This window comes from Procambarus clarkii, chromosome 38 (assembly GCF_040958095.1).
Source record: "Procambarus clarkii isolate CNS0578487 chromosome 38, FALCON_Pclarkii_2.0, whole genome shotgun sequence".
Lineage (NCBI taxonomy): Eukaryota > Metazoa > Arthropoda > Malacostraca > Decapoda > Cambaridae > Procambarus > Procambarus clarkii.
Window position 1 is genome coordinate 31,855,773 of NC_091187.1, and position 26,902 is coordinate 31,882,674.

The window sequence follows — 26,902 nt, forward strand, 5'->3', positions numbered from 1 at the left end:
CCAGACCACTGTAGAGGTGACGCATCTGGGGACCAGGCAACTTTATTGAACCACTTGGGGGGGGGGGGACGGTGATTGGCTGGATGGCCGGCAGAGGGTGCGGATGTGTGGTCATCACTCCTCCAGTATTGACCCGGCGCTTGGTGTGACCGGTCCTGTCACGGGCCTTCTAGACGTGCTAGCCGGCGGCATGGGACTGCCCTTGCCTCCTGTCCGCCATACTGAAACTCTATGCTAGGAGTTTTCTGGATAGGCGTCCTACCTGTCGGTGGAGGTGGTGATACTTGATCTACATGTTGCTGTGGCGAACATGTGTGGCGTGAAGCTACTCTTCTGTGGCCTGGTACTTGTTAAGCTTGGATCTTCTGAGGTATTCTAGGAGCTGGAGGCCTCGTATGATATGAGGACGTTCCCCCCCCCCCCCCTTTGCCTTGCTGATACATCTATAGAAGATGGGAGTACATCAGTTATTGACAAGTGTTGATGAAGAAATGCATATGTTGATGTTGTGACATGACACATGTTGATGTTGATGAATAGTCATATGCAGAAATGATTCAATGTTCTAGAGTAAAAAGAAAGAAGAAAAAATGGAATGGGTGGAGATTTTGGCAGAAGGCGCAGAATATCAGTCACGTACCAGAGAATTGAAAAGGGGCACCACATTTACTGCAAGCTTACATGCCACTTTATGCCGAAATCATCCTTGAGATGATTTCGGGGCTTTTAGTGTCCCCGCGGCCTGGTCCTCATCCAGGCCTCCACCCACAGGAAGCAGCCCGTGACAGCTGACTAACACCCAGGTACCTATTTTACTGCTAGGTAACAGGGGCATGAAGCTACTCTTCAGTGGCCTGGCACTTGTTAAGCTCGGATCCCCTGTGGTTTTTCAGGAGCTGCTAGCCTCGTATGATATGTGGACGTTCGCCCCCCTTGCCTGATGACGTGTAACTGTCACAGTGTCGGACCGTAGTAGTTCCAATACCTATATGGTGGTGCATGGAGTACCGTTCGAGTTCCCGGAGGGCCTGTTACAGCGCTCTTTTGGCATGTTTGGGCCTGTTGTGAATGTGCGGATGAAAGTTGTCTTCTCTGGCAGATGGCGAGTTGTTTCGAACGGTCCATATATTATAACCATGCGCCTTCAGTCTCCGATTCCTTCCTCCATAATGCTTCTTGGCTTCAACAATCGCATCTTTTACGCTGAACAGCCTAGAACGTGTTTCCATTGTGGTATTGATGGGCACCAGGCGACAGGTTGCCATGCAGATGGTGCGGCTCCCGTGAACTTGTTCCATGAAAAAGACTTTCCCCTGCTGGAGGACGTGCAGGACCCTGTGTGTGGTGATGTTGCGGATGTCGCCGTCGTCCGTGTGCTCCCGGGTTGTTGGTGAAGTTGTCCTGGCCATAGATCGTCTGTGACGTGCCAGCCTGGCGTGTCTGGCGGTTTCTGTGGAGGATATGGTTTCTTTGGTGGATGGGGGAAGTGGTGCTGCCTTGTATTGCAGATGACGTGCCTGTTCCCATTGTATCGTGTGTGGTGGTGCATGGTCCGGTGCCTCCGCATGTTGCTCCGGCGAATGTCTTGCATGGCTGTGCGGAGCGTATCTATGAGCTGTCACACTGTGGTTCTCCTGGCTCGCCTGTGTAGGTCGTGGAGGCGTTAGAAGATGATATGCGGCCAATTTCGAAACGATCGCGTGTGGCTCACAATGCGTTCCCTTGCCATGCTCGTGCTTCATAGGCTGATGTGGGCGATTTTGACAGTTCGCTGTCTGACTTGAGTTCTGATGCGGATGATGTGGGTGATGCTGTTGGGGTGCCTGTGATACCTGTAGGCCGTGTTGCGGCGGTGTCGGGTCCTGTAGTGGGCTCATTGCCTAGCTGTTCTTGTGTCTTCTCCGGCTGCCTCTGCATCCCCGATATCTGGTTCCCCGGGTTGGGGGGTTGTGGCCCCAGTTGTGGATGCTTCTTGAAATCCTCTTCAAGAAGGATTCTATTTTGGCATCCCCCAAGCCACTGGCTTCTGATCACGCCCTCAGGGAGGGCGTGGTCAGGGACGTCAGCGCGTCAGTCATCCGTGCTCAGAAAGGGCCGGAGGGCACCACATCCTGCAGAGTGCGTCTGCAACTCCGTGCGTCTGCCCCCTGTGCAGCCAGCCTCTGCTCAGTTGCCCTCTGCACAGCCGTTCTCTGTCCCCTAGACCTTCGTCCTCTGTGCCTCGCGCTTCCATGGTTCTGCCTCTCCAGCCTTCGTCGTTTGTGTCTTCGGTCCGTGTCGTCGAATCAAGTCCGGACGCCTCCCTAGATCGTCATTTCAGAATTTATGCAGTGCCCAATCCACCCAACCAAGGAGGAGTCGCCTCTTTGGGATTCTTACTGTTTTTGATATCCTGTGGAACGGTTTCCAGAGAAGTATTAAGTATCAGTAGAAACCGGTCAAGCGTGCTTGACCTCGTTCCCGGTCTTTAGTGCTATCCTGTGTTGGAAGCTCCTGTGTTTGGTTTGGTTTTATTTATATTCTAGTTTCTTAGTACTTCACTGTATTATCGTTTGTGTATCATGTTGGTGTTTTATGATATTTCGGTTTTATACTCTTCCTCGTTCAGTGAGCCTGACTTCTAAGTGAACAGCGCTCGGATTCGTAGTCCTGAGGTTCCGGGTTCGATCCCCGGTGGAGGCAGAAAAAACTGGGCAGAGTTTCTTTCCCCTTGATGAACCTGTTACCTAGCAGTAAATAGGTACCTGGGAGTCAGACAGCTGCTACGGTTTGCTTCCTGGAGGGGAGGGGGGGGGGGTTGTAAAAAAAAAAGGAGGCCGGACTCTTAAGCCCCAAAAATCACTTCAAGATAATCTCAAGATTACTGTATTTGTGCTTGTGACTTGACACTGGGATTTTTTTTGTATATATTGTGTATTTCCATTAAATAAAAAAATTTGTGTGACGTATCTGTGGACTATGCAACAATATCGAACCACTTGGGGTGGAAGACGTATCTTGGGATCAAGCAACAATACAAGACCACTTGGGGATGACATGTCTCTGGACCAGGCAACAATATTGACCACTTGGTATGGTGACGTTTCTGGGGACAAGGCAACAATATCGGACCACTTGTGAGGTGACATATCTATGGACCAGACAACAATATCGGACCACTTGGGGGGATGACGTGTCTTGGGATCAGGCAACAATTCCAGACCACATGAGGATGACGTACTTGGTGGCCAGACAACAATACAAGACCACTTGGTGGTGACGTATCTAGGGACAAGGCAACAATATCGGACCACTTGAGGGCGATGTACCTGGGGACCAGGCAACAATACCAAATCACTTGGGGGGGGGGGGTGTCGGGGTGCTCGCCTAGCTCTTGGTGGATGCGGACGTGTCGGCTGTGAGCTCCTGGTTTGGTGGCAAGTGGTAGTTTGTGTTTGTGAGTGGGTTCTTGGGGCCGTGTCGGCTGGAGGGATGGCAGCCCACCTGCCAGCCCAGCCTACAACCCTGTGAAGCGGAGGGTTACCATTGGCCTGGAATTTACTGGACCAGCGTGTTACCCGGCCGTTGAAGTGGTCATAATTGATATGTTGCGGGTGAATGTGGCGTCTGTGTGCGCCATTCAACTTGTATCCGGGTTTAGAGCTGTTGTGAAATTCAGCTCCACGGCTGTGTATCGTGACTTTGTGGACCGCTATTATGGGAAGACGTTTACTTTGCCTGAGGGTAGTGCTTCGGTGGAAGTGTCGAACAGGTGCAGTGAGACTACCTATGCGGGAGTTTATGGTGCTCCCTTCGAGTTCCCTGACTCCCTGGGTGAAGTGACTCCAGCGTCACTTCAGCCGATATGGGCGGGTCTTGAGTGTCCGTATGAATGCTGTCTCATCTAGGCGGAAAGTTATCCCGAATGGGACCCACACTGTGGCGATGCAATTGAAGGACTCCATCCCTTCGTCTCTCCTGCTTCTGGGCTTCATGGTACACATATTCTACGTAGGTCAGCCCTGGACTTGTTTCCAGTGCGTACTATCGGGCCACCAGGCTGGGGGTTGTGGGGCAAGCCGAGTTGGCTATCTGAACTTCTTCAGGGAGGAGGACTTTGCCCCGTTGGCAGTCCCAGACTTATCACCAGGTGCTGCTGTGATGAGTGATGCTTCCCGGTCTTCTGGTGCCCCGTTGCCGTTCTCAGATGCCAGCCTACATGTGGCTGGGGGTGTGAGTGTCGGGGTCGTAGTTAGTGCGTCCCCTGCTCCCCTGCCTCAGCCATGCCCGACTGCTCCCATCTCCAGTCAAGTCTCCAGTTGTGTCTCCTGTGGTGTGTGGTCTAGTGCCCCCAGTCATCGAGGATGCGCCCCGGCCTGCACAGTCTCTGGAAGATGTTTCTTCGGCCCATGTTGACGTGCTCGCGGTGATGTCTTCCGTGGTGTGTAGTCATGTTCCCCGGGTTATTGAGGCTGCGATGTAGAGTGATTGTGCACTGCCTGGAGTTGCACGGCCGAGAAGTCTGTCTCCGCCACGTGGTGAGACCTGGGCCGACGTCAGGAATTTTTGGGACTCTGGGAGTTCATCTTCTGTAGAAGGTGATGTGGGCGACGATGTTGGGGTGCCTTTGGCTTCTGTGGGCTGCGCTGTAGTGGTGATGGGTCATGTGGTGGGATTGTCACCTGATCCTGTCTTCTCCAGCTGCCTCTGCATCCCCAGTTGCTGGTTCCCCCAAGTAGGGCTGTTGTGGCGCCGGCCGGGGTTGCGGGAGAGGGAGGGGACTTGGTGATGGTTCTTAAGAAAGATTCTGTTCTGGCAGCCCCTATGCCTCTGGCGTCCATGTCTGTGCCCTCCATGCGTCTGCCCTCAGTGCTGCCAACTGCTGCGCGACGGCCAACTGCTGCGTGACTGCCCACAGCTCAGCCGCTCTTTGTTACCTCACCCCCTGTGGTGTCAGCACCTGCGTCATCGCCCACTGTGATATTGTCCCATACGGCTCTGCCCTGTATAGGGCCGGCTTATGTGCTCCAGCCTCTAGTGGTTCCACCGCCTTTGCAGCCGAGCTCTGTGTGGCCTCTTTCCGTGACTTCCATCCCCCGTGGAGGGGGGCGGAAGTACTTCATGTATCGACCGAGGGGATCGCGTCGTCACGTTTCCTTGCCGGCTGAGGTGTGGGCTCGGTGGGATGCCTACAGGAAGAAGTACCCTCGTCGTCTATTTCCGGATAAATAAAATGATGATTAACTGTGTGTGTGTGGTTCTTGATTTGTGTTAGCTTTATTTACCTGTTTTGATGTGCTGAGAGATACGGTTAATTTTTTTTCATGTGTTTCTTGCCTGGTTATGTTGGGTTATAGTGCTCTGGTGCTCTCTCTTTTCAGACTGTTTAAATGTTACCTATGTTTATGTTTCCATTTATATGTATTGTATGACTTTTGTTTGTGTGTTGTTTTACTGCTCTTGAGTTTTGTTCATGTGTTTCTTGCCTTGTAAATGTGAATGATGTTGAGGCTTTTCTATTATGTTGTATTGTGTTTACTAAATAAAAAGAAAAAAAACATGGGGGTGACATATCTGGGGGATCAGCAAAGATGATGGATGAAGGAGTCCTTCCCCTCTTATATTATAGTAATATTTGAATTGACAATTCACCTTCAATAAGTTCACACTACTAGAGGAACTTTACAACAGTAAACTTATTATTTCTCCTTGGTATGGGAACCTTTTATAAGCATTTTAGTACAAATAAAAGTTTTTACATTAGGGCCCCCTCACTGTCTGGCTCGTTGTCGCCGTGAGGGGGCTTGGTGTGCAGCTGCCGGAGTGTGATGCTCCATGGGTCAGTCCTCAGTCCTTTTGCAGCCTTATACTCCTGCTGCTGCCTTTGCCAATTTTGCCAGACCCCTTTTCCTCTTGTTTCATTTCCCCCCCCCCTTTTCTATCAAATTGTCATTTCCTTACGACCTTTTGCCTGTTTTGATTATTCTTTTGACCTTTTTTTGTTTTGACGCCCGGGTGTTTGAGGAGGCATAGTCTTGCACCTGTAGAACTGTAGTACCCAACGTCTCGAGCGAGGGGGACCCTTTTATCGTCAATCCTCCTTTCATCACTGAACCCACTGCTGACGGACTCATGGTTCCAACCCGTTCTCGCACTTTCTTATTTAATATTGACTTATTAAATACGTACATATGTGAGATACTAATTTATTGTGAATATTTTAGTTTACCTTGAAAAGCTTCATAGAAAACACTGACCTTACCTTCTTAGTATGTTAAGATAAGCATCTTAATGCTTCGTAATTACAATTATTACTTAACCTATACCTATAATAGGTGATGCTTGGGCGGTGGAAGGGTATCCCAAATGAGACCCACACCGTGGCGATGCAATAGAAGGACTCCATCCCTTCGTCTCTCCTGCTTCTGGGCTTCATGGTACATGTGGGAACCGACCTGTGAGATTTATATTTAATTTATATGTATTTATATATAATTTATATTTACGTTAATTTATATTTTTCGATAGCAATTGGTATGATGCTAAGTGGACTGTATTTCTGCAGTAATCTCACAAATTGATCCATACACATTAGGTGGGGTTTATATTGAATTTATATATATGCAGCCAATCAAACTACAGTATTAACTACATATATTAGTATACATTGAGGAGGTTCCTTATCTTATTATACAGCAGGCTTTAGTCCACCAGGTATAACTAGGATGTAGATACCAAATTATCCTCATTTGAGGCTGCTTCCATCACCCAGTAACTGATATACCAAGCTTGCTTCCTCTTCTTGACCTGCCCCCGTCCCCGCTCAGCTCGTTGTTGCCGTGTGGAGGCTTAGTGGACGGCTGCCGGAGTGTGATGCTCCTTGGGACAGTCCTCTGTCCTTTTCTAGCCTTGTGCTCCTGCTGCCGTCCTCTCCAATTCTGCTGGGCACCTTTTCCTTTTCCTTCTGTTTCGTTTTTCTCCCCCCCTCTTCTCCTATCTGCTTGCCGTTTCCTGCCGACCTTTTGCTTGTTCTGGTTCTTCCCTTGGACTTCTTCTATTTTGACGCCCGGGTGCTTGAGGAGGCATAATCTTGCACCCGTAGAACTGTAGTACCCGACGTCGAGAGCAAGGGGAACCTTTTATTGTCAATCCCCCTTTCGTCACTGAACCCTATCTCGACGGACTGTCGGTTTCTTAAGGTGGCGTTTGTGGGGCGTATACTCACGACGCACCCCTGGGAGGCCCCGGCAAGTTCGGCGATAGCTTCTTGTTGGGTGTCCTGCCTCTAATTGTGGCTCCATGGTGGGTGTGGGGGCACATTCGTGAATGAATTTTTCTTTTCGTAATGATGATGACCCCTGTTTCGGCTGTTTCTGGTTTACCTTCTCAGGCTCGTGGGGTGGGCGACCAAGCCCCCGAGTCAGTCCGTATTGGAAGACCGGGCTCTGTAGCCTCCGCTGCATTGGGCCCCGACCTTGCTCCTCCTTTGGCCTCTCTGACTCCTTCCCCTGGCTCCCCTCCCTCCTCTGTGGTTGGATCGAGCCCCAAGCCCCCAGTGGTGACTACCTCGTCCCCTGGCGCGGCTCCTTCTCTAGTTGTAACTACTGCGCCTTTTAACCCCATCTCTCTCTGGGGGTTCTCAAAGCCGTCCTCGTTACGGCCGCCCTCGCTCGATTCCTTCCAGTTCTGCTACCTATCAAGCCTTGTTTGGTCCCGCTTCGTGGGCCAATTATTTTGATCTCCTCCCTCTTGATTCTGCGCCTCCTGACGATTTCGCCCTCCATCGACATCTCGTTGATTCCGTGGATGCCTCCATTACTTTCAACCCCACTCGTCTCGGTACACGTGTCGTTGCTGCTCCTTCTCAGGATGCTGCTTCCCGCTTGGCTGCCTTATCCTGCCTTGGCGAGACCCCTGTTCGGGTCTCGAAGAACGCTCAGTTGAATGCCAGTGTTGGCACTATTCTGCTCCCGCCCCATGTTGCGACCGGTGTTCGGGACCTGCGCGACTGCCACGACGATATTCGACATATCCTTGCTGCCCAGGGCCATTCTATTCTCCAGGTGGACACGTTTGCTCGTCCCCCTCGTGGTAGTCGCCGTCAACCCCTCCGGGTTGTGAAGATTACCTTTGATGGTAGGACCCTTCCACCCTCTGTCATTCTTGCTGGTGCCAGGTGCTCTGTCCAGGAGTACATTCCTTCTCCTCGGCTCTGCAACAAGTACTGGAGGTTTGGGCATAGTGCCCTCCACTGCTCCGGGACTGTCTCTCTCTGTCCTTTGTGTGGTGGCGAAGGTCACTCCAAGTCGGAGTACACTTCTCGCCAGGCTCGTTGCCTCAACTGCAGTGAGGCCCATCCTACCTTCTCCCGTGCGTGTGTCCATTACAAGCTTGAGGCAGCCGTCCTCAACCTGAAGCACCGGGAGCGTTTATCTTTTCCTGAGGCGAGACGCCAGGTTCGCCGGCTCCCGCACTATGCTAATATCTCTTATGCTCGCGTGTTGCGCTCTTCCTCTCCTCGTCCTTCCCGCCTTCCTCAGACTCACAACCGTTTCCGGGCCTTGGACCCTGATACACCCACTGCCCCCTCCTCTGTTCCCTTGGGTTCTCTCCCGAAGGATCCACCCCCTGGTCCTCTGTCTGGGGTTCCCCTTCTTTCTACCCGGTCTGTCGTTTCTCCTGTGTCTTCTTCCTCGTCTCCCTCTGTTCCTCCTTCCCATCCTTCCCCTCCGTCTATTGACTCTCCCTGTCGCCTGTCGGTGCGGGCTGATGTCCATCGCTCTCCAAACGGCCGTCATGTGTGCGTTCAGCTTCTCCTGTTGAGACGCTAGAATCCGTTGCCCAGTACGTGATTGCTGGGACACCTGTCTCTTTAAGCCAGAAGCGTAAACCTGGCTCCTCTCCTTCCTCCTCCCCGGCGGGTAAGAAGGTTTCGCTTTCTTCATCGGGCCCTACTTCTGCCTCTCTCGCTCCTTCCCCTCCCATTTCGGTGGTTGCGCCCCTGTTCCTGCTATGGAGGTTTCTTTAGCCCCTGCTTCCTTCTCACTTGCTGCCCTTGCTGAGGTCCGCTCCCCTCTTTCTACCCCTCCTCTTCCTACCCCTCCTCTTCCTACCCCTCCTCTTCCTGCTGCTGTCCTTGACTGCTTCTCTCCGTTGTCTCCTCCTCTTCCTCCTCCTCCTCCGGACCCCGCCAGCCCACCTCTGATCTGTTCTCCCGTTTCCTTCCCTCCGTCTTTGCTCAGTTTACCCATGCCCCCTAACCCTGACTTTCTGACCTTGATCCCGACCCTGATATTCTTTAACGTGCTCTGTTGCTCTTTCGCCTTTGCTTCTTCCTTGTTCTCTGTTTTTGTCCTTTCTCTTCTCGTCGTTGTCCATTCTTCAATGGAACGTTCGAGGTTATTATGCCAATTTCCTCGAACTCCAACTTCTGATTTAACGGTTTTCGCCCCTTTGTGTCTGTCTCCAGGAGCCGATGCTTAATGCTCGTCCTGGTCGTTTTCGTGGCTATTCCTTCCTTCCCCCCCCCCCCCCAGCCGTTGCTGGGGCTTCTAATTCTTCTGCTCTTTTGATTCGTGCTGATGTTCCCTTTGTTCCTTTACTTTTTCCTTCGCCTCTCCATTGTTCTGCTGCTCGTATCTTTGTGGGGAAATGGTACACAGTTTGTTCCATTTATCTCCCCCCGAGTGTCCCGCTTTCTCTTACTGATTTGAAACACCTCCTAGACTCTTGCCACAGAATGTGCTCCTGCTGGGTGACTTCAATTGTCGACATTCTCTTTGGGGAGACGTTCTGATAAATACCCGGGTCGCCTTCTTGAGCCGTTTCTGCTCTCTTCTCCCATGTCTCTTCTGAATTCTGGTGAGCCCACTCATTTGGACTCTCGGACTCGCACCCTTTCTTGTCTTGATCTTTCTCTCTGCTCTTCTTCTCTTTACTTAGATTTCACGTGGCAGGTTCTTGATGACCTCCATGGAAGTGATCGTTTCCCCATCCTTGTTTCCTTTTTCTCTTTTCGCCCTTCCCTCTCTTTCCCTAGGTGGCAGTTTGCTAAGTCGGACTGGACCCTATTTACCCTCAGTGCTACTCTCTCTGACCTCTCCCTTCTGCCTCTCTCTCGCGCACTCCCCCTTTTTCATGACACTGTCTTCAACGCTGCCCTCCGCTCTATCCCTCGCTCTTCCTCTAGGGGTCCACGGAAGTGCGTTCCCTGGTGGAATGCGGACTGTGCTCGGGCTGTCCGCTGTAAGCGTGCAGCCTGGAAAAGGCACCGCCGTAGGCAGACGACCGATTCTTTTCTTTTCTTTCGGAAAGCAAGTGCGGTGGCCCGTACGGCTAAACGTGAATGTTGGGCATCTTATGTTTCAACAATTACGTCCGAAACTCCTCTGGCCCAGATCTGGAAGCGTATCCGCAAGATAGCGGGTAAATTCGTTCCCGATATTTCACCGGTCCTTCACCTCCATGATACTCTTGTGGCAGACCTGTTGCAGGTCACTTCCGTACTAGGTTCCCATTTTTCTAATGTTAGCTCTGGTCTTCATCTTCCCCAATCTTTTCTTCTTCGTAAACCTGTCCTTGAGTCTCGTCCTTTAGATTTCTTCACTCGTCTTCAACTTCCCTATAATGATCCCTTCTCTCTCTCTGAACTTCGTTCTGCCCTGGCCCTCTGCGGTTCTACGGCGGCGGGCTCCGATGGTATTCATTATGAGATGCTTCGCCATCTCCCTCCGTGCACGTCTCAGTATTTACTGAGTCTGTATAATCGGATCTGGGAGTCGTCGTCAGTCCCTGAGGACTGGCTCGATGCCGTTGTCCTCCCTGTTCGCAAACCGGGGTCTCTGGGTACTTCCCCAAAGGACTTTCGCCCTATTGCTCTCACAAGTTGTGTCTGCAAACTCTTTGAACGTATGGTTAACGTTCGTCTGATGTGGTTCCTGGAACACCATCACCTCCTCTCCCCTTCTCAATTTGGTTTCCGCAAGTGCCGCAGCACGACAGATGTCCTGGTGAACTTGGAGGTCTATATTCGTACTGCTTTTGCTGCGAAGACCTCCGTTGTTGCCGTCCTTTTTGACCTGGAAAAGGCTTACGACACCACTTGGCGATATCATATTCTATCTCAACTTCATTGTTTTGGCCTTCGTCGTCATCTCCCAATCTTTCTCCGCAGCTTCCTCTCCCATCGTTCCTTTCGGGTGCGCCTTGGTACCGCGCTCTCTGCCTCTTTTCAGCAATACGAAGGTGTGCCCCAGGGTAGTGTTCTGAGCACTACTCTTTTTTCTGGTTGCCCTCAATGGTCTTCTTTCCTCTCTTCCTTCTGGTGTCTTCTCCGCTCTCTATGTCGATGATCTTACCCTTTGCTGTCAGGGTGATGATTCGCCTCTCCTTCAGCGCCGGCTTCAACTTGCAATTGATGCCGTGTCGTCTTGGGCCACCGATCATGGCTTCAAGTTCTCTACTTCTAAGACTTGTGCCATGACTTTTACGCGGAAACGAGTTGTTCTTCGTCCCTCTTTGTCACTTTATGGTCATCCCCTTGAATACAAAGATTCTGCAAAGCTTTTGGGGTTATTCCTTGACACTCGTTTGTCTTGGTCTCCCCATATCATCTCTCCGTGTTGAGTGCTCTAAGGCCCTTACCCTCCTTCGGGTCTTGTCCCATACTTCTTGGGGAGCAGATAGGCGCACTCTCCTTGCTTTACATTCCTCTCTTGTCCTGTCTAAGCTCGATTATGGTTGCCCTGCTTACTCGTCTGCTTCTCCTTCTACTCCTCGCCGTCATGATGCTTTGCACCATACTGGGTTGCGCCTCAGTTCTGGTGCCTTTCGTTCGACTCCCGTCCTTAGCTTGTATGTTGACACTGGCTTCCTGTCTCTCCAGGACCGCCGTGATCGCTACTGTCTTCGCTATCTTGCGCGGTATTTACAACATCCTTCCTCTCGCCTCTGTCGTGCTTTAACTTTTACCCCTCCTGCGGTTCCTGTTCCTCTTCACCACCTCCCTCTTTCTGTCCGGTTATCTCGCCTCCAGGATTCTCTTTCCGTTCGTATTTCTAATGTTTCTCCTCGTGTTGTTCCTTCTTTGCCCCCGTGGAGAGTCCCTCTTCCGCGGTTTTGTACTTCTTTGACCCGTATCACTAAAGGTTTTACCCCTCCTATGGTACTAAAACGCCTTTTCCTTGAGCACTTTTCTTCTCACTCCCGCTCCGTTTCTGTCTTCGCCGATGGGTCTAAGTCGGCGGACGGTGTTGGCTACTCTGTTGTTTTTCCTGATCGCACTTATATGTGTCGCTTACCTCCGGAGACTAGCATCTTTACAGCGGAACTCTATGCTATTCTCTATGCTCTTCGTCTCCTGCTTTCTCGTTGTCAGTCCTCCTTTGTAGTTGTTGTTGACTCTCATAGTGCCCTCATGGCTCTCGGGTCCTTTAATCCGGTTCATCCAGTTGTTGTCGAGATCCAGCATTGGCTGTTTCTTGTTCACAGTAAGTTTAAGTCGGTTGAGTTTTGTTGGGTTCCCAGCCATATTGGTGTGTCTTTAAATGAGCGTGCGGATGCTGCCGCCAAGGAAGCTGTCCGCTCTTGTCCCATCTCTCGTAAAGGCATTCCGTATTCCGACTTTTACCCGGTTATCCATTCCTTAGTCCTTACCCGTTGGCAGGCTTCTTGGTTGTCTCTTACTGGTAACAAGCTACGTACTCTTAAATGTTGTGTTACCTCTTGGCCGTCCTCCTTCCACCGTAACCGGCGGTAGGAAACAGCTCTGGCGAGATTGCGTATTGGCCATACTCGCTTAACCCATGGTCACTTGATGGAGCGCCGCCCTGCTCCTTATTGTCCTAGTTGCAGTGTCCCTCTTACGGTCGTGCATGTCCTTCTTGAATGTCCTGACTTCCAGGACGAGCGTGTGTCTTGCTTTCCGACCGCTCCTCCAGTCACCTGTCCCTCAATAGAATTCTTGGTGACTCGGATACTTTTGATATCGTTCGCATTATGCGATTTTTTCTCGTATTGGCATCCTTGGTGATATTTAGCGCCCTCTGATTATTTTGCGCATTTGATGGTGCTACATAGCCTTCCCGGTTTGGTGACTTCTTTTGATAATTACTTCTTGACCTGTCAAAGGGCGCTAGCTGTAAAGCCAGAATTCTAATATATGACAGCTATATGAGAGAAAACACTGTATAATGAATCATAAAGACCAAAGCTTAATTACCTTTTTTGAGTTGATCATTTATGCTTTCACCGGTTCGCCCAATATCTACCTAACATTAATGGCCAAAAATGATTAGATAAACGGGTTTCGGAAAAACACTTCCCTTGTGATTGATGACAGCGTGTTGATGATGAAAGACCTTTGGTTCCCATAACACTTCTCCAAGAGAATTTATAGGAGCTGTTTACTCCACGACTCTGGTCTAACAACAATGGCTGACCTCTCCTTCCTCACTGACGCTACTGGCCTACTTTGTCCAGATATCAGTAACTAATAGAAGGGTCACATTTACTTTATTTTGATTCTGATAATTAAGTTACTTTAAATAAGATGGTTTTATGATGGTAAAAGTCCAAAACTAATGTATTTAAGAATAATTCCCACCATAATAGGTGGTGAATTTATAATAGTATGTGGCAATGATATCCCGTTTTCTATAGACGGAACATTCCACTACAAGCTACATTTTCTATGGGTTAACTTGTGTATAGAACGCAGCAATACTATCTGCAATTACATTGATATTTATAAATGGTGTCGGATTTTCCGACAGTACACATATTAATAGGTTAAGTAATAATTGTAATTACGGAGCAATAAGATGCTTATCTTAACATACTAAGAAGGTTAAGTAAGGTCAGTGTTTTCTATGAAGCTTTTCAAGGTAAACTAAAATATTCACAATAAATTAGCATGTCACATATGCACTTATTTAATAAGTCAATATTGACTTAAAGAAAGTGCAAGAAAAGGTTGCACGGTTCTTAAGGTGGCGTTTGTGGGGCGTATACTCCCGACGCACCCTTGGGGGGGCCCCGGCAAGATCAATGATAGCTTCTCGTTGGGTGTCCTGCCTCTAATTGTTGCTCCATGGTGGGTGTGTGGGGGCACATTCGTGAATGAAAGTTTTCCTTCGTTTTCATGGCTGATAATGTTTCCCTTGTACTTTCTCAGGCTCGTGGGGTGAGCGACCAAGCCCCCGAGTCGGAGTGTGTAGGAAGACCAGGCCCTGTAGCCCCTGCTGCATTGGGCCCCGACGACCTGACTACTCCCCTCCCTCCTCTTCGGTAGGGTCGATTCCCCAGCCCCCAGTGGTGACCACCTCGTCCCCTGGCACGGCCTCGTCTCTCAGTGTGACTACTGGGCCTTTTACCCCCATGAACTCCGGGGGTTCTCAACGCCGTTCCCGCCACTTCCACACTCGCACGATCCCTTCCCATAATAGTACTTACAACGCCTTGTTTGGTCCCGCTACGTGGGGTAAATACTTTGATCTCCACCATCTGGATTCTACTCCTCCTGACGATTTCTCCCTCCATAAACACCTTGTTTATTCAGTTGATGCCTATGTTACTTTTAACTCCACCAGTTATGGTACGCGTGTTTGTCGCTGCTCCTTCTCGGGATGCAGCTACTCGCTTAACCGCTTTATCCTGCATTGGAGAGACCCCTGTTCGGGTCTCCAAGAACGCTCGGGTTAAATGCCAGTGTTGGCACTGTTCTCCTCCAACACCGTGTTGCAACTGGTGTTCGGGACCTCAAAGATTGTCATGTGGATATTAAACATATCCTCGAAGCCCAAGGCCATTTTGTCCTCCAGGTGGACACGTTTACTCAACCCCCTCGTGGTCGTCGCCGTCAGCCCCTTTGAGTTGTAAAAATCACCTTTGATAGTAGGGTCCTTCCACCCTCTATTATTCTTGCTGGTGCCAGGTGCTCCGTTCAGGAGTACATTCCCTCTCCTAGACTATGCAATAAGTGTTGGAAGTTCGGGCACGGTGTCCTCAAATGCACCAGTACTGTGTATCTGTGCCCCTTGTGTGGGGACGATAGTCATTCTAAGACCGAGTGCACTTCTCCCCAGGCTCGCTGCCTCAATTGCGGTGAAGCCCACCCTACTTTCTCACGCACTACAAACTCGAGGAAGCCGTCCTCAACTTGAAGCACCGTTATCGTCTGTCCTTTCCTGAAGTGAGACGCCAAGTTCCTCGTCTCACCCCTTTCGCGGGCGTCTCCTACGGTCGCGTGTTGCATTCTACCTCTCTTCATCCTTCCCACATTCCTCAGTCTCACAACCGTGTCCAGACCTTAAACCCAAACACCCCCACCACCTCCTCCCCTATTCCTTTGCCTCCTGTCCCAGATGGTCTCCCTCCCAGTTCTCCATCTGGGGTTTCCCCCCTTCCTACCCAGTCCGCCATATCTTCTTTGTCTTCTTCCCCGTCTCCCCCCACTCTTTCTTCCCGACCCTCCCCCCAGTCTCTTGACCCTCCACGCCACCTGTCTGTCCAGGCTGATATCCATCATCCTCCCAGCAATCTTCGTGTTGTTCGCTCTCGTTCCTCTTCTGCTGAGACCATTGAGTCTGTCGCCCGGTACGTTGTTACTGGAAAGCCTGTCTCTTCGAGTCAGAAACGTAAGCCTGGCTCCTCTCCTTCTTCCTCTCCGGCGGGTAAGAAGGTTTCGCTTTCTTCCTCACCCCCCTCCCTCTGACTCTGTCACTACATCCCCTCCCATTTCAGTAGTCGAACCCCCTGTCTCTGATATGGAGGATTCTTCCGCCCCCGATTCCCTCTCTGTTGCTGCCCTTCCTGAGGTGCACTCCCTGATTTCTGCCCCCCCTCCTCCAACTGTCCTTGCCTGCCCCCTCTCAGTTGTCTCCTCCGGACCCCGTCAGTCCGCCTCTGGTCTGTTCTCTCGCTCCCTTCCCTCTCTCCTTACTAAGTTTACCCATGCCCCCTAACCTTGATTTTGCCGACCCTACTCCTGATCCAGACCCTGATCCTGAGATTCTTTAATAAACTATGTTCCTCTTTACCTTTATTTCTTTCTTGTTCTCTGTTACTGTCCTTTCTCTTTGATAATGTCTATTCTTCAGTTGAATATTCGTGGATTTTATGCCAACTTCCATGAACTCCAACTTCTAATTACACAGTTTACACCACTTTGTGTTTGTCTCCAGGAACCAATGCTTTGTGCTCGTCCTGGTCACTTTCGTGGTTATTTCTTTCTTCCCCCCCCCCCCCAGCAAGAGGGGGGGGAAGAAAGCACTTTTCTTATCACTCCCACTCCGTTCCCATCTTCACCGATGGGTCAAAGTATGCTGACGGTGTGGGCTACTCTGTTGTTTTTCCTGACCACACTTATATATGTTGCCTTCCTCCGGAGGCTAGCATCTTCACAGCAGAACTCTATGCTATTCTCTATGCTCTTCGTCTCCTGCTTTCACGGGGGCAATCCTCCTTTGTGGTAGTAGTTGACTCTCGTAGTGCCCTCATGGCCTTGGGGTTCTTTAATCCGGTCCACCCTGTGGTCATCGAGATTCACCATTGGCTGTTTCTTATCTCCAGTAAATTTATGTCGGTTGCGTTTTGCTGGGTTCCCAACCATGTTGGTGTCTCTTTAAATGAGTATGCAGATGCTGCTGCTAAGGATGCTATCCGCACTTGTCCAATTTCTCATAAAGGTGTTCCTTATTCCGACTTTTACCCAGTTATTCATGCCTGCATCCTTGCCCGATGACAGAGTTGTTGGTCTTCTGTTATTCGTAACAAACTGCGTCCTCTTAAGAGTCGTGTGTCCCAGTGGCCTTCCTCCTGCCACCTTAACCGGTGGTGGGAAACGGCTCTGGCTAGATTACGTATTGGCCATACCCGTTTAACTCACGGTCACTTAATGGAGTGCCGCCCTGCTCCTTATTGTCCAAATTGCATTGTCCTCTTACGGTCATACATATCCTTGTTGAATATCCTGACTTCTAGGACGAGATTGTATGTTGTTTTCGGACCGTCTCCCGCGGTCGCTTTTCCCTCGATAGAATGTTTGGCGACTCGGATACTTTTGATATCGTTCACCTTATGCATTTTTGTTCTCGTATTGGCATCCTTGGTGATATTTAGCGCCCTCTGATTATCCCGCACATTTGATGGTGCTACATAGCCTTCCCGGTTTGGTGCCTTCTATTGATAATTACTTATTTTTACATTAGTGCTAAATATATTGTGAGTGTCTGTCTTGGGAGCACAAGTCTTCCACTCATATCGTAAAATATAAACAAGGAATACACATACACAATAACACAAACTAACACAAACACAAAACACACGCACCATGCGCAACACCACACAACAGCAGACAACACACCACAGAATCCAGAACACAATAACAGATCATGGTAATATAACACTAGAAATACAACATAGTAAATAAAATGCATGAAAATAACAAGGGAATACAACAAAGCAATACACACCACAGTTCATAGATCAAAGGAAACAGAACACATTTGCATTACATAGTAAAATATCAAAATAAAAAATAAGAAATAAAGAATCGTTATAACACAAACCAACATTGGAACGTAGAACACAGTAAATAGGACACAGATAATAGAACAAATCTTAAATAAGCATAAACAAAAATGGAATCTTACACATAGGTAACAATGATATACAGGCAAAAAAGAAAAAAACACTAGAGCATTATAACCCAGCTAGGTAAGAAAACAGGAAAAAAAAGGAACCCGTATCACATAGCTCAACAAAACAACGAAAGACCTAAAGCAACACAAAGCAAGAACCACACACACAGTCAATCATCTTCATATTTATCCGGATAGAAATGACGTGGGTACTTCTTCCTGTAGGCATCCCACTGTGCTCACAACTCCATAGGCGCGTTAACGTGACTACGTGACCCTCGCGGTCGATGCATGAAGTCAGGAACATCCAGCTCGGCGCCCTCCACCACGGAGGCGGAAGGCACGGGAAGAGGCCGCACAGAGGGCTTTAATACAGACGGTGGAACCACACGGGACTGCAGCACAGGAGTCGGCCGGACACAGGCCGGCAACATAGCAGACGGAGTCGCAGGGGACGCAATCACAGAGGGCGATGGTGCAGGGGCGGACACCACAGGGGACGGAGTAACAAAGGACGACTGAGCAGAGGGCAAAGGCGTGGAAGGCACACACATGGACGCCAGAGGCACGGAGGCCGCCGGAACAGAAGCACTTGTAAGAACCGGCACCAAGCCCCTACCCTCTCTCGCAACCTCGGCCGGTGCCACAACCTCCCAACCCGGGGAACCAGCAACCGGTGACGCGGAGGCAGCCGGAGAATACGCCAGACCAGGGCCAGGCGACAATCCCACCACAGGACCCATCACTGCTGCAACACGACCCACAGGAGCCGCAGGCACTTTAACAGCGTCGCACACATCACCATCCCCAGAAGACGAACTCTCGGAGTCCTCAAATTCCCCAACGTCGGCCCAAGCCGCATTACTAGGCGGAGACAGACTCAAAACGTGTCGCGAACGCTTGGACACAGGTCGCAGATCGTCGGAACTATCACCTCCGCTAGGAAGCACCGTAGCAGAACCGTTGGATGATCGTGCAACTCCCTGCAGCGCACGATCACTCAACATTGCAGCCTCAACAACCCGGGGAACAGGACCACACACCGCAGGAGACATCACAGTGTGCACGTCGACACGGGTCGAAGACACAGCCGCCAGAGACAGTACAGGCCGAGGCGCAGCTTCGACGTCCGGAGTTACGAGACCACACACCACAGGAGACACAACTGGAGACTCGACAGGAGACGAGGCAGGCAGGGGAGGCTGAGTTGCAGGAGCCGGGGATGCACTTCCTTCCACTCCGACACCCACAGCCACATCGAGGCTGGCATCAGAGACCGGCAACGGGGCACCAGAGGACTGGGAAGTAACACGTTCCACAGCAGCAACTTCCGACAGGTCCAGGACTGCCAACGGGGGAAAGTCCTCCTCCCTGAAGATGTACACAAGTCCGACCCGGCTCGCATCACATCCCGCAGCCTGATGGCCCGAGAGTCCGCACCGGAAACACGTCCGGGGCTGATCCCCATAAAACACGCGTACCATGAAGCCCAGAAGCTGGAGAGATGAAGGGATGGAGTCCTTCAAGTGCAGCGCCACAGTGCGGGTCCCATTCGGGATACCCATCCACCGCCCGGAGGAGACTGCATTCATTCGGACACTCAAGACCCGCCCATACCGGGTAAAATGACGCTGGAGAAGAGAACAGGGAACTCAAAGGGAGCACCATGCACTACTACATAGGTAGTCTCGCTGCACCTGTCCGACACTATCACCGAACCACCACCCTCAGGCAGAGTAAATGTCCTCCCGTCATAGCGTTCCACAAAGTGATGATACACAGCCGTAGAGCAGAATTTCACAACAGCTCGACGCTCGGATACAAGTTGAACGCCGCACACAGATGCCACATCCACCCGCAACATGTCAATCATCACCACCTCAACTGCCGGGTAAGACGCCGGGCCAGTAAATTCTAGGCCAATGGTATCCCGCTGCTTCACAGGGGGAGGGGGGCCGCCATCCCTCCAGCCGCCACGGCCCTAAAGGTCCGCTCACACACACAAACTACCACGGACCAGCAAACCAGCTCACAGGCGACACGTCCACCTCCGCCCAGAGCTAGGCGAACACCTTAGATTCTTGGGAAGTGGTATGTTAGGAAAGATCGGCTGGTTTGCCCTCCAAAGAAAGTTCATGCAAATAGTGTTGAACCAATAGGACACTAATCCTCATGGACAATAACTTGTCAGGGCAAGCAGGTATCCAAATAGAGAACCAGGCCTCTCCTATGGTAGCCAAGGCTTAACATGAGACAGCGCCTCTAAATAAGAGGCTTCGGAATAACTTGCATTAAGTTTTTAAACATAAATTTTCTGGTGGTCGTGCCGGTGGGATTAGTACCTCACTGGAGGTGTTTAGTCTGCCTTAAACATGCTCTTGTAGTTTCCCAGACCGGAGACCAGGTGTGTAACATTGATTATTGTACTGGCAATAGTGCTAAACTAATCAATGACGTTCTTGCTGGAATTGCCGACTCTCTTTAACTGTTAACGTAAACGGTGAAAGTAATTACTTTAAACATTGGATAGGTTGTCTAGCAATACATTTTTAATTGTCAAACTAAACTTAATAGGTATATTTTAGAAGAGTTAAATATTTTAAGACTTGACAGTAGCATATACATTGCTTCTCTTACAAAATTAGTCTGACTTCCATATTAGACAATTTTTTTATTATTTGCAACTTAGATAGTTGTCAATATTAAACTTCTCGGTCCCACTAAACTTCCACTTCACACCGTAAATTGCAGTGACTTGCATTCATATTTTTTAATATATACTACTCATTACAGATGACTGCTATAATTTTTCTGGTGATGGTGGCAGCAGTGATGCCATCCTGGGCCCAGTACTTCATTAGGAACGACGCTGCTCCCGCCATCTTGGGAGTCACTGTTGACAGGCCATTTGTTACCTCGACTGGAACCTCTTGGTATCTGGAGCCGGCCCCACCCAAGCTCCTCAACCCCTCCAACTCTTCCCACAACTACCAGCCCAACAACCTGTGTTTGTTCAGCCACAACTACCAAGCCAGCCTCGGGTCTTCATTCCTCGGCCTCAACAAGTATCTCCACTATTGCCTCCCTTTACCTTCCCTCCAATTTCTTGTCTTTGCAACCATGCTGCTAAACCCCTGGTAAGATGAGATATTTTCCTTCCATATGGCAGTTTTTAAAGTTAATTGGTAATCAAAATGAGCCTTCACCTAATGCCTATCCTAACTTGTCAGGTTGACGAGGTAGAGGACGGCAGAGCGTATCACTTCTCATGGTGTCACGACTCTGGTAGACTCTACACCTGGGAGCAAGCAACCTATTACTGCTCTGGCCTTGGCAACGGCTTCCAGGCCGTCAGTATTGAAAGTAACAGGAAGCAAGAGTTAATTTCCAGGTTCCTGATTGCACGTAAGTTGACAAGCTGGTCTTGGTGTTTAACTTGGCCTTGAGTGACAAACTTGGACGTAATAAAATGGTATGTTTCAGACTACATCAGCGACATTTGGACGAGCGGCAACAAGCGTAACTCGTGGTCTTGATCGTGGTTATCTGGCACTTCCTCTCCCTACTCTAACTGGTCTAGCACCGGCAGGTGAGAATTTGTTTGTTGACCGTAAACAACACCATTGGTGTTGACTGGTAATGATCATGGCATTGAGTACCACTTGTCTTCCCCAGGCGAGGACTGCCACAGCCAGACAACGATGAAGGCAACGAAGACTGTCTGGCGGTGTTAAACAACCAGTATAACGATGGTGTCACTTGGCACGACTCCTCCTGTTTCCATCTGAGGCGTGTCATTTGTGAGGCTCCTCGCTTCAACCCTCATTAGTTGTTCCCCATCAATTGTTCTCATTATTGTAATATTAAGAAATGTATATAAACTTTTAACCTTATTGATTAACTTTCTGTAGAGTATGAATTTGTGTAATATATTGTATGTAGTAATATAAAAATGCTAAAACTCTGTCTGTTTTCTTTCTCTGAATCCCATCACTTTCTGACTCGTTGTCGTCGTGAGGGCTTGGTAGGTGGCTGCTACAGTGATGCTCCATGGGTCAGTCCTGTCCTTCACAGGCCTTGTGTGTCTGCTGCTGTCTTCACCAATTTTGCCAGAAATCCTTTCCTTTGCTTAGTTTTTTTTTCTTAACCTCTCTTCTCCCCCCCCCCCCTCCCTTCCCCCCTCTCTTCTCCTTTCCATTTGTCATTTCATGCTGACCTTTTGCCAGTCTTGATTATTCTTTTGGACTTCTTTTGTTTGCCTCCCCCAAACACCTGGGCATAAATACTCAAACCCGTAGTACTGAAAGTCTCGAGCGAGGGGACCATTTTATTGTCAATCCTCCTTTCGTCACTGAACTCGATGGAATGATGGTTCTTAAGCTGGTGTTTGTGGGGCGTATGCGCAAGACTCGCCCCTGAGGGCCCTGGCAAGACCAGCAACATGTCGGGTGTCCTATCCTCTAATTGAGGTAGGTGTGTGGGGTCGGGTGGGGGGGGGGGGTCACATTCGTGAAAGAAAATATTACCTCTAGTTTCAATATTGCTGAATGACTCTAATGACTTCTCAAGCATATGGAGTGGGCGACCAAGCACCCGAGTCGGACTGTATTCGAAGACTCTGTAGCCTCGACTACATTGGGCCCAGACTTTGCTCCTCCATTGACTACCTCCATCCAAACTGGTTGGGTCGAGCCACACCCCCAGAGCTATGACCACATCGTCCCCTGGCACGGCTCGGTTTCTCATTGTGACTACTACGCCTTTTAACACCCCCCCCCCTCTCCCCCTCCTTCTCTCTGGTAGTTATCAACGCCGTCCACGCAAAGACCGAACTCTCAAGATCCCGTCTCGTACTGATGCGAATCAAGCCTTGTTTGGCCCCGTTTCATGGGCCAAATACTTTGATCTCCCTCTAGATTCCTCCCCACCTGACGATTTCTCAATCTATAGGCACCGTGTCGATTCTGTAAATGCCCGTTACTTTCAACCCCACCTGTCTCGGTAAACGTGTCGTTGCTGGTCCTTCTCGGGATGCAGCCACCCGCTTGGTCGCCTTATCCTGCCTTGGCGAGAACCATGTTTGGGTCTCCAAGAACGCTCGGTTGAATGCCAGTGTTGGCACTGTTCTCCTCCCACCCCCGTGTTGCAACCGGTGTTAGGAATCTACAGGCCTGCAACAAAGATATTCGGCATGTTCTCGAAGCCCAGGGCCATTCTGTCCTCCAGGTGGACACGTTTACTCGTTCCCCTCGTGGTCGTCGTCGTCAGCCCCTTCGGGTTGTAAAGATTTCCTTTGATGGTAGGACCGTTCCTCCCCATCATTCTTGCTGATGCCAGGTGCTTCGTCCAGTACATTCCCTCTCCTCGGCTCTGTATGAAGTGCTGGAGGTATGGGCATGGTGTCCTCTGATGCTAATGTTCTTTCTCTGTCCCTTTCTTTTTCTCTTATGGGGGCGAACGTCACTAAGTTGGAGTGCACTTCTCCCAAGGCTCTGAGGCTTGCTGCCTCAATTTCGGTGAGGACCACCCAGCCTTCTCCTGTGCATGTGTATACATTACAAGCTTGAGGCAGCCGTTCTTAATTTAAAGCACCGTGAACGTTTCTTTTCCCGAGGCGCAAAGTTCGCAGTCTCTTGCTTTAAACTAATGTTTTATGTTCAGATAATGCGCTCTTCCTCTCCTCGTCCCCCTCCCCATACGCCCGATGGCGCCGTGAGGGGGCTTGGTGGACGGCTGCTGGAGTGTGATGCTCCGTGGACAGTCCTGTCACTTTATGGCCTTGTGGTGCTGCTGCTGTCTTCACTAATTGTGCTGGATCGCTTTTCCTTTTCCTTATGTTTCCTTTCCTCCCCTCCCTCTTCTCTTATCTGTTTCTCGTTTCCTACCGACCTTTTGCTTGTTTTGGTTATTCTTTTGGTCTAATTCTATTTTGACGCCCGGGTGCTTGGAGGCATACTCCTGCACCCGAAGAACTGTAGTACCCAACGTTGAGAGCAAAAGGAACCTTTTATTGTCAATTCTTCTTTCGTCACTGAACCTGATTTCTACGGACTGACGGTTCTTAAGGTGGCATTTGTGGGGCGTATACTCAAGACGCACTCCTAGGGGACCACGGCATGATCGGCGATGGCTTTGTTGGGTGTCCTGCCTCTAATTGTGGCTCCATGGTAGGTATGGGGGCACATTCGTGAATGAATATTTTTATTTTCGTACCTGTCTAATTCTGTTCATTTACCTTGTCAGGCTCATGGGGTGGGCGACCAAGCCCCTGAGTCGGTCTGTATTGGAAGACTGAGCTCTTTAGCCTCCACTGCATTGGGAATCGACCTTGCTCCTCCTTTGGCCTCTTTGACTACTTCTCTCGGCTCCCCTCTTCTGTGAAGGGGCTTGGGGCTCGACCCACAGTGGTGACTACCTCGTCCCCTGGCACGGCTCGGTCTCTTGTTATGTCTACTGTGCCTTTTAACACCTTCCTCTCTTCCTCTCTTCTCTCTGGGGGTTCTCAAGGCCGTCCTCGACACGGCCGCACTCGCTAGATTCCTTCCCATTCTCATGCATATCAAGCCTTGTTTGGTCCCGCTTCGTGGGCCAAATACTTTGTTCTCCTCCCTCTTGATTCTACCCTTCCCGACGATTTCTCCCTCCATTGACATCTTGTTGATTCCATAGATGCCTCTGTTACCTTCAACACCACCAGTCTCGGTACTCGTGTCGTTGCTGCTCCTTCTCAGGATGTGGCTTCACGCTTGGCTGCTTTATCCTGCCTTTGCGAAACCCCTGTTCAGGTCTCGAGGAACGCTCAGTTGAATGCCAGTGTTGCCACTATTCTCCTCCCACCCCACGTTGTGACCGGTGTTCGGAATCTGCGGGACTGCCATATGATAATCGGCATATCCTTGAGGCCCAGGGCCATTCTGTCGTCCGGGTAGACACGTTTACTCGTACCCCTCGTGGTCGTTGCTGTCAACCTCTTCGGGTTGTGAAGATTACTTTTGATGGTAGGACCCTTCCACCCTCTGTCATTCTTGCTGGTGCCAGGTGCTCTGTCCAGGAGTATATTCCTTCTCCTAGACTCTGTAACAAGTGCTGGAGGTTTGGGCATGGTGCCCTCAGCTGCTCTGGGACTCTCTCTCTCTCTCTGTCCTTTGTGTGTGGGAAGGGGGGGGGCCAAGATCACTCTAAGTTAGAGTGCTCTTCTCGGGCTCATTGCCTCAATTGAGCGTGTATCCATTACAAGCTTAAGGCAGCTGTCCTCAACTTGAAGCACCAGGAGTGTTTATCTTTTCCTGAGGCGAGGCGCCAGGTTCGCCGGCTCCCACCTTATGCTAACGTCTCTTACGCTCGCGTGTTGCACTCTTGCTCTCCTAGTCCTTCCCATCCCAGACCTCACCTCAGTTACCTCAGACTCAACAGTTTCTGAGCCTTGGACCCTGATCCGCCCACTGCCCCCTCCTCTCTTCCTTTGAGTTCTGTCCTGAAGGGTCCCCCTCCTGGTCCTGTCTGGGGTTCCCCTTCTTTCTACCCGGTCTGTCATGTCTCCTGTGTGTTCTTCCTCGTCTCCCTCCGATCCTCCTTCCCATCCTTCCCCTCCATCTATTGACTCTCCCCGCCGCCTGTCGGTGCAGGCTGATGTCTATCGCTCTCCAAACGGCCGTCGTGTGTGCTCTTGTTCAGCTTCCCCCTGATGAGACGCTGGAATCCGTTGCCCAGTACATGGTTGCTGGGACACTGGTCTATTTACGTCTGAAGCGTAAGCCTGGCTTCTCTCATTCCTCCTCCCCAGAGGGTAACAAGGCTTTGCTTTCTTCCTCGGCCCCTACTTCTGCCTCTATCGCTCCTTCCCCTCCCATTTCAGTGGTTGTGCCCCCTGTTCCTGCTATGGAGGTTTCTTTGGCTCCCGCTTCCCTCTCGGTTGCTGCCCTTGCTGAGGTGTGCTCTCCCCTTTCTATTCCCCCTCTTAATGCTCCTGTCCTTGACTGCTCCTCTCGGTTGTCTCTTCCTCCTCCTCCGGACCCCGCCCGTCCGCCTCTGGTCTGTTCTCCCGCTTCCTTCCCTCTGTCTTTGCTCAGTTTACCCATGCCCCCTAACCCTGACTTTGCTGACCCTGATCCCGACCGTGATCTTCTTTAATATGCTATGTTGCTCTTTCGCCTTTGTTTCTTCCTTGTTCTTTGTTGTTGTCCTTTCTCTTTTCGTCGATGTCTATTGTTCAATGGAACGTTCGAGGCTATTACGCCAATTTCCTTGAACTCCAACTTCTGATTTCGCGGTTTTCGCCCCTTTGTGTCTGTCTCCAGGACCCGATGGTTGGTGCTCGTCCTGGTCACTTTCATGGCTATTCCTTTCTCTTCCCCCCCCCCCCCCAAGCTGTTGCTAGGGCTCCTAACTCTTCTTCTGTCTTGATTCGCTCTGATGTTCCCTTAGTCCCCTTAATTTTTCATCCGCCTCTCCATTGTTCTGCTGCTTTTATCTTTGTGGGGAAATGGTACACCGTTTGTTCCGGTTATCTCCCCCCGAGTGTCCCGCTTTCTCTTCCTGATCTGAAACACCTACTGGACTCCTTGCCGGAGCCTGTGCTCCTGCTGGATGATTTTAATTGTCATTCCCTTTGATATGTTCTAACGAAAACCCGAGGTTACCTTCTTGAACTGTTTATCGTCTCTTCTTCCCTGTTTCTTCTGAATTCTGGTGAGCCCACGCATTTGGCCTCTTGGACTCGTACCCTTTCCTGTCTTGATCTTTTTCTTTGCTCGTCTTCTCTTTACTTGGATTTCACGTGGCAGATGACCTCCATGGCAGTGACCATTTCCCCATCCTTGTTACCTTTTTCTTTTTTCACCCTCCCCTCTCCTTCCCTAGGTGGCAGTTTGCTAAATCGGACTGGAACCTTTTTACCCTCAGTGCTGCTCTCTCTGACCTCTCCCTTCTACCTCTCCCTCGTTCTCTCCTCCTTTTTCATGACCTTGTCTTCGAAGCTGCCCTCCGCTCTATTCCTCGTTCTTTCTCTCGGGGTCCACAGAAGTGCATTCCCTGTTGGAATGCAGACTGTGCTCGGGCTGTCCGCTGTAAGCGTGCAGCCTGGAAGAAACACCGCTGTCGGTAGACTGCCGATTCTTTTCTTTTCTTTCGGAGGGCAAGTGCAGTGGCCCGTAGGGCCATCCGTACAGCTAAACGTAAATGTTGGGCATCTTATGTCTCACCAATTCCGTCCGAAACTCCTCTGCCACAGATCTGGAAGCGTATCCGCAAGATAGCGGGCAAGTTTGTTCCTGATGTTTCACCGG

The 26,902-nt window shown here is 50.4% G+C and overlaps 2 protein-coding genes and 1 pseudogene across 2 annotated transcripts in view; 1 reads left to right on the forward strand and 2 right to left on the reverse strand.

Annotated features, from left to right (window-relative positions):
* The window catches only part of LOC123772032 (BUB3-interacting and GLEBS motif-containing protein ZNF207-like), a 310,957-nt gene that overhangs the window by 246,781 nt on the left and 37,274 nt on the right, over window positions 1-26,902 (reverse strand). The gene's annotated exons all lie outside the window — the stretch shown is intronic.
* Window positions 17,858-19,210, reverse strand: LOC138372316 (uncharacterized). Its single transcript, XM_069337600.1, has one exon. It carries the CDS (start codon window positions 19,208-19,210, stop codon window positions 17,858-17,860), a length of 1,353 nt encoding a protein of 450 aa, XP_069193701.1.
* LOC138372317 (uncharacterized) lies at window positions 19,390-21,579 on the forward strand (annotated as a pseudogene).